General features: G+C 42.4%; 1 protein-coding gene across 2 annotated transcripts; it reads left to right on the forward strand.

The window, feature by feature from the left end:
- Positions 1 to 752: 752 nt before the first annotated feature.
- On the forward strand, positions 753 to 12198 carry LOC121571985 (cyclic AMP-dependent transcription factor ATF-6 beta). Of its 2 annotated transcripts, none has more exons than XM_041883819.2 (17): positions 753 to 1062; positions 2558 to 2637; positions 3407 to 3488; positions 3879 to 3938; positions 4044 to 4126; positions 4338 to 4524; positions 4747 to 4911; positions 5682 to 5872; positions 6020 to 6199; positions 7834 to 7916; positions 8057 to 8251; positions 8698 to 8805; positions 9030 to 9129; positions 9313 to 9380; positions 9589 to 9691; positions 9820 to 9904; positions 10348 to 12198. In XM_041883819.2, exons 1-17 carry the CDS (start codon positions 990 to 992, stop codon positions 10620 to 10622), a joined length of 2118 nt encoding a protein of 705 aa, XP_041739753.1. In that variant the 5' UTR covers positions 753 to 989; the 3' UTR covers positions 10623 to 12198. The 2 variants fall into 2 exon arrangements, with proteins under 2 accessions (XP_041739753.1, XP_041739755.1); XM_041883821.2 differs by having other exon boundaries at positions 5682 to 5839.
- Positions 12199 to 12481: the final 283 nt, after the last annotated feature.

A 12481-nucleotide genomic window follows, 5' to 3' on the forward strand; every position in this document is an offset into this window, starting at 1 on the left:
CACTACACAGCTGATTGAAATAACCAACTCATCGTCAAGCTTTGATTATTTGAATCAGCTATCTGAATTGACCCTTTATGCACAACCTTTTTAAAATCATCACTTACGTTGCTGCAACTGTCACTTTATTCATAGTTCTACATTCATTGTCGACATTTACATATCTAGCTCAATTACTTCGTACCCTTGCACATCGACTTGGTACTGGTACCCCTGTATATAGCCAAGTCATCATTACTTATTGTGTATCTATTATTACGTATTATTATTTTTCTATTTTCTCAAGCTCTGCATTGTTGGGATGGGCCCGTAAGTAAGCATTTCACTGTTAGTCTACACCTAGCATGTGACGAATACAATTAGATTTTGATTTGATGCTTAAAGTGATTAAGCAATTCAATGTATTTCAAAGAGGCTATCGTTTTTCTCATGTTGTATCTATATTTTCATTCCTTTCCATACATCATTTGAGCAAAGAAAATATTCCTTATTGTTGGACAGTTGATTGGTTTTCATAACCTGTCCTTTGACAGGAATGTCTAATTACATGTCTAGTATTGGATATTTTTAACGTCTCTCAAAATTCTGATGCGCGAGTGGGCGGAATCACCTTTAAAACGTCTGCTTTCTGACCACCCACAACGGTTTACGCAGTGTAAATAGTAAAACTATTATTGGACAGGTCGATTGAAAAATCAATCTAACAAATCGTTGCTTTGATTGGATCCTGCATTGAAAATGGGGCGGGCTTTTGCCGGAAATGTCGTTTCCTTGTCTGGATGTCATCATATGCGAGATGGTGCTGTGGACCGAATGCATATTATGAAACAAAATAAATACAAAATCTAATGTTTCGCGTAAGAAATTATCGTTTTATTTTGTACATTGATGGACCCAATCACAAATTGAGCATCATTAGCTGTAAAGTCGTTTTTGTTTGATATAATTTATCAGTGATTACACCCCCTCTAACAAACGCTTTTGTGGCTATGACTACGGATTTACTATCTGATTTGGATAGTCGTTTCTTCGCTGATAACCTTCTGACAAGCGAAGATTGGGGTAAGTGAGAGAGAGAACTACATAAATGCTACTGTAATGTATGTTTACCACCTGGGCAGCATGGATGCGTTAGCTAGCTACGTAGCTAACTAGCTAAAATGATCCGCTACTGTAGCTAACTAACGCGACTTTTAGCTGATCACGAACCCGTGAAATTGACTATGCCTATTCCCTTTCCTAAACCCAGGCAAAAAAACAAAATGTGAAAGTTAGTGATAGAATGATACGCAGTTTGGGGTGGTTTGGTTTCTTTCGTGGGTGTGTGTCAATGACTAGCTATATATGTACACTGGGCAACAAACCGGATATGTTAGCTAGTTATCAAAAATACTTGGTATTGATGTGAGAAAAGCTTGTGCTGTGCAAGCTTTCGTTTTCCATAAGATAAAGGCTAGCTGAAAATACCTTCGGTCCCAAATACCTGAATTACAAACGTATGCAATATATGAAACAACCATAGGCCTTAGCCTACCTAAAGACTGAAAACATAGCTAGCTATGGGACATCTGGTGGTCTGGAATATCTGGGCATCTGTCCCTTTCTTAAATCAATAGAATTTGCATATTTCTTGCTTTCATTGTAGGGCACTGTATTTGAGATAACTTCCCCTTTTACTGACTCTCTGAATATTGCTTTTGTATGCTCAAGTTTGCAGACTTAAGTCTTTGGTTGTCTCATGCAATCTGTAAACTGTGAGGGCTTTAATTTCCTGTGATCACTGAACCTGATTAACTCTAACATTTACTCTTTATGATAGACATAATTTAAACAGGCCTGTAGTATGAATCAAACCAATTGTGGAAAACGTTTTATAGTTGTAAAGGATAGCCTACTCAGTATTCTTTCAGCGTTCTTTCAAGAAAAAAACACCCCACGATAATGTAGGCTAGAACTATATTTTTCATTTCAGCCCATAAGTTGGGCCTCTAGTTAACGGGGTCTGCTATTATCATGAGTAGCTACGACTTTTGCTATCCCTTGGCTAATTGAAATTCAACAGTAATGGGGAACAATTCTCAGCACAGAGAAGGTTGTTATCGGATCCCTCTGCAATTGAAGCTGGGTCACCTCAGGGCTGAAAACCTCCATCTCATTTATTTTAAGCCAGCTTCCCCTCAACTGCTTAGATTTCCCTCTCTTTGCAACGCCAGAAAACCCAAACTGGACTCCTGTGAATTAAACCTGTTTTTAATTTTAAATGGGTGTAGAAAAGCATCAAACCTTGAGCTTATTTTGGGTATTGTGTTTATGATCACCACCATCATTTACAAGTAGATCCCTCTTCTTGTTTTAGCTCAAAGGTCAGAGTCATGCATTTCAACTCTTGTCAAACCAAATAAGGCACGGGGAACCATGGCGGACAAGAGGTCGCAGTGGGACATTGATAAGGCTTTACAAACGCCATAGCAACTGACACTCAAGCAACTAGACTTGAGTCTGTCCATATTAATAATTATGTTCCTACAGTACTAACTAATTGGTCTGTCTGTCTCAGATGCCTGTCTGTACCAGTGTGAGAGCATGGAGGAGGGAGAGGACGGGGAGTACACGAGAGGACTGAAATATGAAACATCGGTACGGACAAAGAGAGTTTCTGCTCACAGACCCTGACTGTATTATCTGGCCACTGTACTGCACATGTTTTATCACCACATTGAAGTTAATCCAAAGCTATGACCAATGCTAATCGCTCTTTCAATGACTTAGACCAAATTCCCTGTCTACTCAACATGAGGCCTATTTCAATCTACATCCCTACAATCAACCATTGGAAATTTCTTGTTTGTTAGTAATATATGAGGTAACCACCACTGTTACCTCCATATCTGCTTTCACAATATGGTCCAAATTTGAGATCCAACAACACGGGTAATTAAAATGTTAAAATCTTCCATTGACTTGATTTGTGCAGAAGTCTCAGTTACGAGTGTATCTCAAATTAAGATTTGGTCCATAAAGACTAGGCCTATCTGATACAAGCATCTCAGTCAATTCAGAGTTGCCAGGCCGTCATTGTAAATAAGAATTTGTTCCTAATTGACCTGCCTGGTAAAATAAAGTTGAAATAAAATACAGTGTGCAATAGTGCAGCAGTCTGCTCATTCTTGCTCTATGAGAGTAGTATCAGAATAAACCAGGCAGCGTTACACACTAGCTAGCAGTGGTGAGAGTTCAGTGTGTGATGCCAAGATGAAATGAGGTAAATTGAGTGAGCCTGAGACGGGCTGGCCGATAATGGGGCTGATTGCCTGTAGGGGCAACCGATTGCGTGCCCCCTATCGACCTACTGACTAATCCAGACGATGGCCTAATTCTGCGCTCCACTTCCTTGCTCTCTTCGCAGTTTGACAACGATCTCGTGCTGACTCTTGATCCCGACAATCCCACGTCACCATGGAGACACCTGGACGACAACCTTCTCACAGGTGCAGAGATTAATAAAACATGGCAGGAAACATGAGAAGAGGTTTTCCTTTTGAAAGTATTAGTTGTGGTAGTAGACATGTTATTACTACTATAGAAGGCCCATAAGGTAAAATAAGGACATGAATGAAATAGGCCTAATGATTTCTCCGTGTTATTTTAAAGATCAAACATGTACAAGGCTAATGCAGGATTTATGTACAATAAGCTTTCGAGCTGTTTGACCTCAAAGTATTAGTGGAAATGTAATTATGTGAACATCAATACTTCCCTAATGCACTACCACTCCAATTTATCAATAAGGATGTCATTGTAGCTCAGCATCAGTTGTGGTGTACTTGTATAACCTTTCTCCCTCCCTCCTCTCTCTTTGTCTTTCTCTCACTCTTAAGGGGACAGTCCCGTATTGAAAGATAAAATGACGATAACGCAGCCTTTGCCAGTGGACATGTGTAAGTTCCTCTTTGGCTATTGCTTACGTGTGTGTGTGTCTTAGTTTATGCTTGAATGTGAAATATTCACTGTGTCCTTTGTATAATTTGTGTGTGATGTTCCAGTGTTCCGGGTGAAGGCGGAGCCTCCCTCCCCTGCCTCCTCGCTGGCCTCAGACTGCTCCCTGACGTCACTCCAAGACTCACAGGTCAGTCCAGACAGAGATCAGCTTCCACATCACACTACTAAAAGCATCTTATGCAATATTGATGCACCACAGTTTAGAGACTCTGAGATACAATGTTCACAAAGTGCTAATTTTAGAGCCTAGTTAGAGTATGTCAAAACTAACCAATGTGCAACAAAGGTGTGAAGCCTTTTTTAAATGTCTTCCACATCTCTCTCTTTCTATCACTCAGATCACAGTGAAAGGGGAGAACCCGCCCACACCTCCTTATATGTTTGGAGATGTGCTGTCACCACCACTTGGCACATGTGAAGTCACAGTGGCCTCCGCACAACATGCCCAACCACAGTCCCAACTGCCCCCACAGCCACAGCAACACCAAACCGCAGCCAACAATGGCATCGACGCACAGGCCACAGGTGTGTGTTGCTACAGTGATGTCAGCTATACTGGAGGTGTACATGCTGCACAGGAAAGAATTCAGCCACAAGAGAGCAGACTTCATATCATGTACTTTTGATGCAAATGTTCTTGGCAGACATTTATAGTGCATGGGAGTGGTTTTAACTCCCACACTGTCATGCTCTCTGTCACACTATCATGTTCTCTCTATCGCTCACACACTCCCTCCCTCCCTCCAGTCCACCCCACTGCGGCCACGATCAAAGCCAGTACCATCCTGAGCAGTAAGCCTCCCATCCAGCCCAGGCCTGTGTGTGTAGCAGCTCTCCCCGTCCCCCAGGCTCCCAGTCCAGCCAAGGCCCTCATACTGCACAGCCTGCCTAGCATGGACCAGAGCAGGCCTGGTAAGTCCTGGGACCAGACTGACCATTTTTCACACATGACATTCCAGGCTTACCATTTGGTGAATGCACGAGGTTCATTAAAGGGGAGGCTTGAATTAAATTTTTTAAATTTCTCTGTGTGTGTGTGTGCACTTGCTCAAATCGCTACAATACCTATCAATGTATATTCCTGCGACGATTGTTGATTAGAAAGCTATTTATAGGGGCCTCCCGAGTGGCGCAGCGGTCTAAGGCACTGCATCACAGTGCTAGAGGCGTCACTACAGACCTGGGTTCGATCCCGGGCTGTATCACAAACGGCCGTGATCGTGAGTCCCATAGGGCGGCGCACAATTGGCCCAGCGTCGTCCGGGTTAGGGGAGGATTTGGCCGGCGGTGCTTTACTAGGCTCATCGCGCTCTAGCGACTCCTTGTGGCGGGCCGGGCGCCTGCAGGCTGACCTCGGTCGTCAGGTGAACGGTGTTTCCTCCGACACATTGGTGCGGCTGGCTTACGGGTTAAGCGGGCGGGTGTTAAGAAGCGCAATTCGGTGGGTCATGTTTCGGAGGACACATGACTCGACCTTCACCTCCCGAGCCCGTTGGGGAGTTGCAGCGATGAGACAAGATCGAAATTGGGGAGAAAAAGGGGGTAAAGTATAAAAAATTTAATCTCAGAGTATTTTTTTTATTACCCGTATTCTGGATTTTAGTGTGTCTGTCTGGTAAGATAATCTATTATGTAATGGCATGGTTATGTAATAGCTAAGTGATGTTCCTTTCCTCCCATAGTGGTGCTTTCCCAGTCTGTCTGTCTGGGGTCTGCTCCAGCCATCGTCAAAATGGAGCCTGTCTCTCCCACCATGCCTCACGGCCATTGCCCCACGGCCCCATTCCCCAGCAAACCCATAGTCCCAGCGTCCTCTCTGCCAGGGAACAATGGCATCGATGTGAGTGTCTGTCAGTCACATGTCAGTCAGTCAGTGAGTAGGATTTGGTCTCTTTCACTCTCTTCAACTGTTGTATTACCTCAGGCTTCACTGTCAGATCATACACCATGCCATCAGCTGCTGTTGACAAGTTCTGCCATGATTACATTTCATGCATTCTCCACTCCGGCCGTGTCACAGATGAAGGTGATGAAGAGGCAGCAGAGGATGATCAAGAACCGGGAGTCGGCGTGCCAGTCACGCAAGAAGAAGAAGGAGTACCTGCAGAACCTGGAGGGCCAGCTGAGGGAGGCGCAGCAGGAGAACGAGCGCCTCCGCAGGGAGAACCAGGCCCTGAGGGAGAGGCTTGCCGGGAAAGAGGTACAGGAGGGGTGGGGAGAGGGAGGGAGGGTGGAGTGGGAGGGAAGAAAGTACAGTGGAAGGGAGAAAGGAGAGGTATGGGAGGAGAGTAGTGGCGGAGGTACAGGAGGAGAATCAAGGGGAGGGTAGGATAGAAAGAAGGCAGCAGGGGAGCTGGAGAGCCAAGAAACCTCCCTTAAAGGTGCAATATGTAGAAATCGCTCTTCCATTTCCTGGTTGCTAAAATTCAAATAGTTCGCCTAATTTCACTTTGTGACAAAACAAGCAATGTGTACCATCAAATCCGCTGTGAAATACTGTGTATTTTCAATAACCAAAACCGGGCATAAAATTAGGTATTGGCGGGTAAGAATGTCTATTTTACCAGCCACGTTGGCAGGTGGTCAATTTGCAGGGCTCTACAGTGTGAGCATTACATTTACGAATACAAATATTCAAAAGTCAAGTATGAGCACAGTATGAAAATGTATGCACTCACTAACTGTAAGTCGCTCTGGATAAGAGCGTCTGCTAAATGACTAAAATGTAAATGTAAAATGTGCTAGTTGCGATTAATTGTAGAAAAATGCTGCAGAAGCTGTTTTCAAAGTATTTCTGCTGTTTTGTTTCATAGCTGCTAATCACACAAAGAAATACGAATCCTATATCCCACCTCACGCAACAACACTGCCTGGCAGGAGAGCTGTGCGCTCTGAGTGAAGTGCTGATAGATTCATTTTTGCGCATAGAAGTTGGTCAAATTAACTCTACAGTGAGACTTTGTCCTCGTGTTTGTTGGCTATTTACATTGTTTTATTCACAAGCTAGGTTGTTTTTCAACGTTAGTTTGAGTCTGCTGCTTCAACTGATAGCGAGGAGATGCCCTAGTAAGATCCCAAATATCACAGACACACATGACACGACACAAGTGGCCCTGTTACCACGGTAACCTCCCGCCCTTATAGGCGCAGCTGAAAATGGTCTCTTCTGATATTTTGATTAAAATTAAGGGAAATTGAGCAATATACCACATTACTTTTTACTAACACATTTCTTGTTTTAATCATGGTCATCCGTTCTGTTTTTATTTGTAATTTTTCGCTGTAATAATGGCGAAAAAATATTTTGGCCGGTAAAGAATCTGAGTGGCTGTTAGATTTTAAAAAATCTACCTGCCACAGTGGCTGGTGGACCAAAAAGTTAATTTTAGGCCCTGGACCAAAAATATAGTATTTTCAGCTGTTTGAAGCTAGTGTACAAAACCGAAAGTAAAAAATGAAACTTGAGAGAAGCATAGAAATACTGCACATAGAACAGATCTACCGCTTCTTAGACTTGCTTTTAATATGAATGACAGATCTATGTGAATTTGGTCGGATCGACCAAAAAGTTACATATCGCAGCTTTAAGCAAATGTGTTCGGCGATTACATTACTGAGCCAGAGCTAGATTTCCCTAATGAACTGGATGGACTGCATTGCTTTCAATTAATCTTTCCAAATGAAAGTCTTAAGAATGTGGTTAAGATTTGTCTGTACATGTATTTTAATTTTTTTAAGTATTGACTAGGGATACATTCAAAGAGGGCATTGAGGACACATGTTTGTACTTGCGTGTGTACGCTGTGCTTTAACACTCCTCTCTCGGTGTTCCAGGGCAGTGAGTCTGGGAACAACAAGAGGGCCGTCTGCGTCATGGCAGTGCTACTCTTTATGACCTTCAGTTTCGGCCCTGTCAGGTAAAAGTCACTGTTCATAGTCACTGCCATTCAATGAAGTGTTAACAATCGGCAAATTGGCCAAAACAAATCCTTTGTTTTTAAAGAGTACATTACTCCATGATTTTAATGTTTTGATTTTGACCAAATGTTTCTTCCAGTATCACAGACAGGAAGCTGGAGACGGGGTTACAGGAAGAGGTGGTCCCTCACACAGGAAGACATCTCATGGAGTTTGAGGCGGCTCAGGAACACAGCAGAGTGGAGGAAAGGATGGATCCTGAGGAGGAGGGAGGAGAGGATGGGTGGAAGGGAGGAGAGGAAGAGAGGGAATCCACTGATTCATATCAGTTTAGGTGGGTAATAAAGTCCAATTCATAGTTAATTCTGCATATCCATGATGGTGAGCCTGTTCGTTATGACCTTTTCACAGCCATCTGCGACTGCTGGCCATGTGGGTCGTACATCCAATCATGCATCTACCAAAGGTTCTAATCGATGAGGCTTTGCAAACATGGCTTCAGTCAAGTAGAATGCCCTTAGAGAACAAGGCAGTGTTTGAGCTGTGCAGAAGATTTGGATGCAGTCATACTGGTCTGATCTTGGAAGTATGTAACAGGCTGTCATAAAATGAATGATGTCCACATATGACATATGAGTTTACTTTGTGTTTACAACTTTTTAAGGACTTGTGCCCTTGAAAGCACTAGGTTTCCATAGAATATTAGTGATATACTGGTTAGGCTTTCAGAAGGATGTTGAATCTGTTCAAAGTTGCGGTTTCATGTTTGGCTGTTTTCAGGAACCTGAGTGACGTGTTCAGCGACGTGAAGGACTTGGTCCTGCAGGACATCGGCCGCTATTTCACCTCCAATGACTGCAGGCAGTTCAACCGTTCCGAGTCCCTCAGGTCAGCAGCGTTGCTATGGTCGCAACTCAGGAGTCATCCCATCTCTCACCAAATGATGCAGATATGATATTGTTACTCCCATCTTCAGTGCACCTGTGCTCTCATATATCTGTGTTCAAAGGAGGCGGTGTATATCATATCCTCATAGATCCCACTGTATGTGTTTATTAGTAAAGTTTCTGTGTAATCTTGAGTAGAGCTGACTGTTTCACTTCCTCCTTCAGGCTGGCGGATGAGCTGAGAGGATGGGTTCACAGGCACCAGATCGAAAGGAAGATGTCTGGAGGGAAGCCAAAGATAGTGAAAAAAGCTAGAATAGCGCAGGTGCGTTTTCATCTACTTTTTTAGTATTTCTGTATCAGATCATATTTTCGTAGTATTTCAAGTTCACATGCGCACGTGAGTAGGCATGATACCCTCTGGTGTGTTGAACGACCTCGTTGGTGTTCATGTGTATTGTTTGGTTACACACATGCATCATAGTTGTTTCCCTTCCCTTTTCTACAGAAGGCACAGCTAAGGAAGACAAACTTCTCAAGATATCTTCCCATACAGACCCATCGTTCCATTGAAAGGTAACCGTTGTAGACTACTTTTCCCAGTAGTCAACAGTGGGTGTATATTCTTCCATTTCTAAGTGATTCCTTGGCTTTTGCTTGTTCACTTGTACCATACTAAACCAAATATGGTATTTGCATCAACTGAGGAAAAAAGCTGCTGGAATGAGTCCGACCATTTTTATTGGTATTTGTCTTAGCCCAACTTCCCTTCTGTCTCTCACAGTCAGATACAAGTGTTCCCTGCTGGTCCAGAGATCAGCTACAGTGACTTCATGGACGCTATTGACCGGCGTGAGGACACCTTCTACGTGGTCTCCTTCAGACGAGTAAGACAGAACAGCAACGCCAAACCTCTACGGAAATGAAACAGTGTGAACAAAACGGACAGTTGGTGTCATTCACATAATGTAAAACAAATATGTCCGACATTTATGAACATACTTTCTCTTTGTAGGATCACCTGCTGTTGCCAGCCATCAGCCACAATAAGACCACACGGCCCAAAATGTCTCTGGTGATGCCAGCTATGTCCGTCAATGGTGAGTTTGTTTTTCTTGATATCTAGATGGAACTATCAGCAGTTTAGAATTCTGCCAAATTATAGCCTCATTGCACTGCTGTACACTTCTAAAGATATTGTCAGATATCACTTTTTTGAGATGCCCTCGTAATCTTTGAACAATGGAGATCTTTGAATTATGAATTTCGTTTACGTACAATTTACGTATTATGTAAAATTGTCAACACTTATGTGTTATGTGCCCTTGAGCAAGGCACTAATCCCTCATTTGCTCCAGGGGCACCATACTACAATGGTTGACCCTGTAAAACAACACATTTCACTGCACCTATCCGGGGTATGTGACAATAAAATCATTTTTTTGTTTGTTTAGTTAGCCTCTGTATCTGTCTATCTATTGTACACTCTCCTCCCCATCGGTATGTCTCTTTTTTCACATTACACTCTCTCTCCCTCCCACAGAGAGTTTATATAATAAATCCCAGGGATATGAGATGATGATGCAGGTTGATTGTGAGGTCATGGACACACGGATAATCCCAATCAAAGCCTCCGCTGTTCCCCCGTCCCTCCGCGACCCCCCTCCTGCTCCCCCCGCCCACCATCACCATAGCAACCACACCTCTCTCCGAGGCCGCCACCATCCCCACACCGGCGGAACGGCATCCCCACGGCAACCCTTACCTGTCAGAAGACGGGAGGCAGAGTATTACATCAGCCAGGGGGGCGGGGTTTGAGGTTAGTGAAGGTAAACAAATGAGAGGGGGATTAGAGGAGAAAGAAGAGGTAGTGGAAAACGGGATGGAGAGGGTAATGGGAGATTGAATAGGTGACGTGAGATGGGGAGGAGGACTTAATAAGGGAGAGTGGAAGGGGTTGTAGGAGGCAAATCTGTTAGGGAATTACAGAGGCCATCTGTACTAATTGAAACAAATGTTTAACAATTACGTTACGGTGCCACGATGTTGAAACGTTGTCTCAGCAACTCAAAGCAAATGTGTTTATTCTACTGAAGACTCAATATCTGAATCAATATACTAATAGACCAATGGGTAATACCCAATTCGCAAACCTACTCTGTTTTATATTGAAAAAGTCACAAAATTATAGAAGACAAAATAAGAAACAAAAAGAGGAAGCAAACCTAAAAGGCGATGCCATCATCCACACTATATAACCTCATGTCACTTGACACCCTCTTTTTTTAACATTCTAGGATTAAAAGTTTAGTAAATAATTTCTTAATATATACTTTTTAAAAACCTGCCCAAACATTGACCTAGCAGTTCACTGCACTTAGACGGCGCAGAATTAATCACTGAAATATATGCAGCTTTTTTTTTTTTGGAGAGGTTACGTCTGTATATTTGTGTTTATCGCTCTCCATTGAAATTCCATTCAGAGGGCTCCTGCAGAAAATGCAGGTCGGAGGCTAGTCGGAGGCTTAGATTTGGGTTTTGTTTATTTTTATGTGAAATGGGTTTGGATTTGTATGATGATTATTTAACTTGGGCTTCTTGGTTGTAAATATAAATGGTAGCTGTTGAGATATTATTTTTTAATTCATACATATATTTCACTCTGTCCTCTAAACCTCTTCATCTTATGGGCACAAACCTGCTGTTCCTATGCTCCAGAAGTGAGCACAGTAATAAATAAGTACATGGATGGACTAAATATATTTGCATTGAACGCAGACGACCACCTTGATCATACAGTGTGTTTGTATATACTGGTAATTTTCTGTCACTTGCGCAAATCTTGCAGCTGATCCACTGTATCTCTATGTAATTATGAAGAACAGCAACAGATGTGGTAGCAGAGAAAAAAACCTAGGATGTATTAACATCTGAATAAATTCTCAATGTCATCAGCAATATAGCAATGTTAAATTACTGACACCTTATCCAGAATCATCCAGGGACTCTGAAATTATAAAATTGATTGTGTTTCTTATACACAGTATATGTGAAGTAATTCCAGTGAACTGTAAGCGTCGTTTTCAGTTTTTTTTGTTTGTTTGTTTGTTTTTTACCCCCCAAATGCAGTCAGCCTGAGTCTTCTGACCAAAAGTGGTTTCTGAGTCTACAATGAGATGTGAAGTCATTTTCTTTAGTTGCAAACTCTCTGAACTCTCTGTATGTTTTGTCCGACTTTCTCTGCCTGAAGCACTGCATACACTTCTTCGGCAAGTGTATATGTTTGAGATAATAATGCCGTTCTCATGGGAATACCACCCATGTTTTTTTTCATTTTTATATAAAAGTATTATTATCCAAATAAATTAATAAAAAAAGTTTTGTTAGGGGTGTTGAGAGGTCTCTATTTGTAGTCTTATTTCTATTTCAGACCCTACTTTTGCCAATGGAAATACAGGAGCACAATGCTACTAGTAATATATGGTGAGATGTCGGACCCAAGACATTCCCTTTTGCATTTACATGTCAATTGACTCTCTCACACAAACACACTCCCCACACACACGCACATTATATGTACACAGACACACACACACACAAACGTTATGCATGAAAATCTATGGTTATAATGGTAGCAATGTTACAGAAGAGTATTAGGGCCAAGTGAAGAGGAAAAA

The sequence above is a fragment of the Coregonus clupeaformis genome, chromosome 8 (assembly GCF_020615455.1).
Source record: "Coregonus clupeaformis isolate EN_2021a chromosome 8, ASM2061545v1, whole genome shotgun sequence".
NCBI classification, from domain to species: Eukaryota; Metazoa; Chordata; class Actinopteri; order Salmoniformes; family Salmonidae; genus Coregonus; species Coregonus clupeaformis.

Coding starts and splice junctions, on each gene's coding strand:
- LOC121571985 (XM_041883819.2), top strand. CDS start 990: ATGACTACGGATTTACTATCTGATTTGGATAGTCGTTTCTTCGCTGAT. Junction 4,127..4,337: donor CGTCACTCCAAGACTCACAG/GTCAGTCCAGAC, acceptor TCTATCACTCAG/ATCACAGTGAAAGGGGAGAA. Junction 8,252..8,697: donor ACTGATTCATATCAGTTTAG/GTGGGTAATAAA, acceptor GGCTGTTTTCAG/GAACCTGAGTGACGTGTTCA.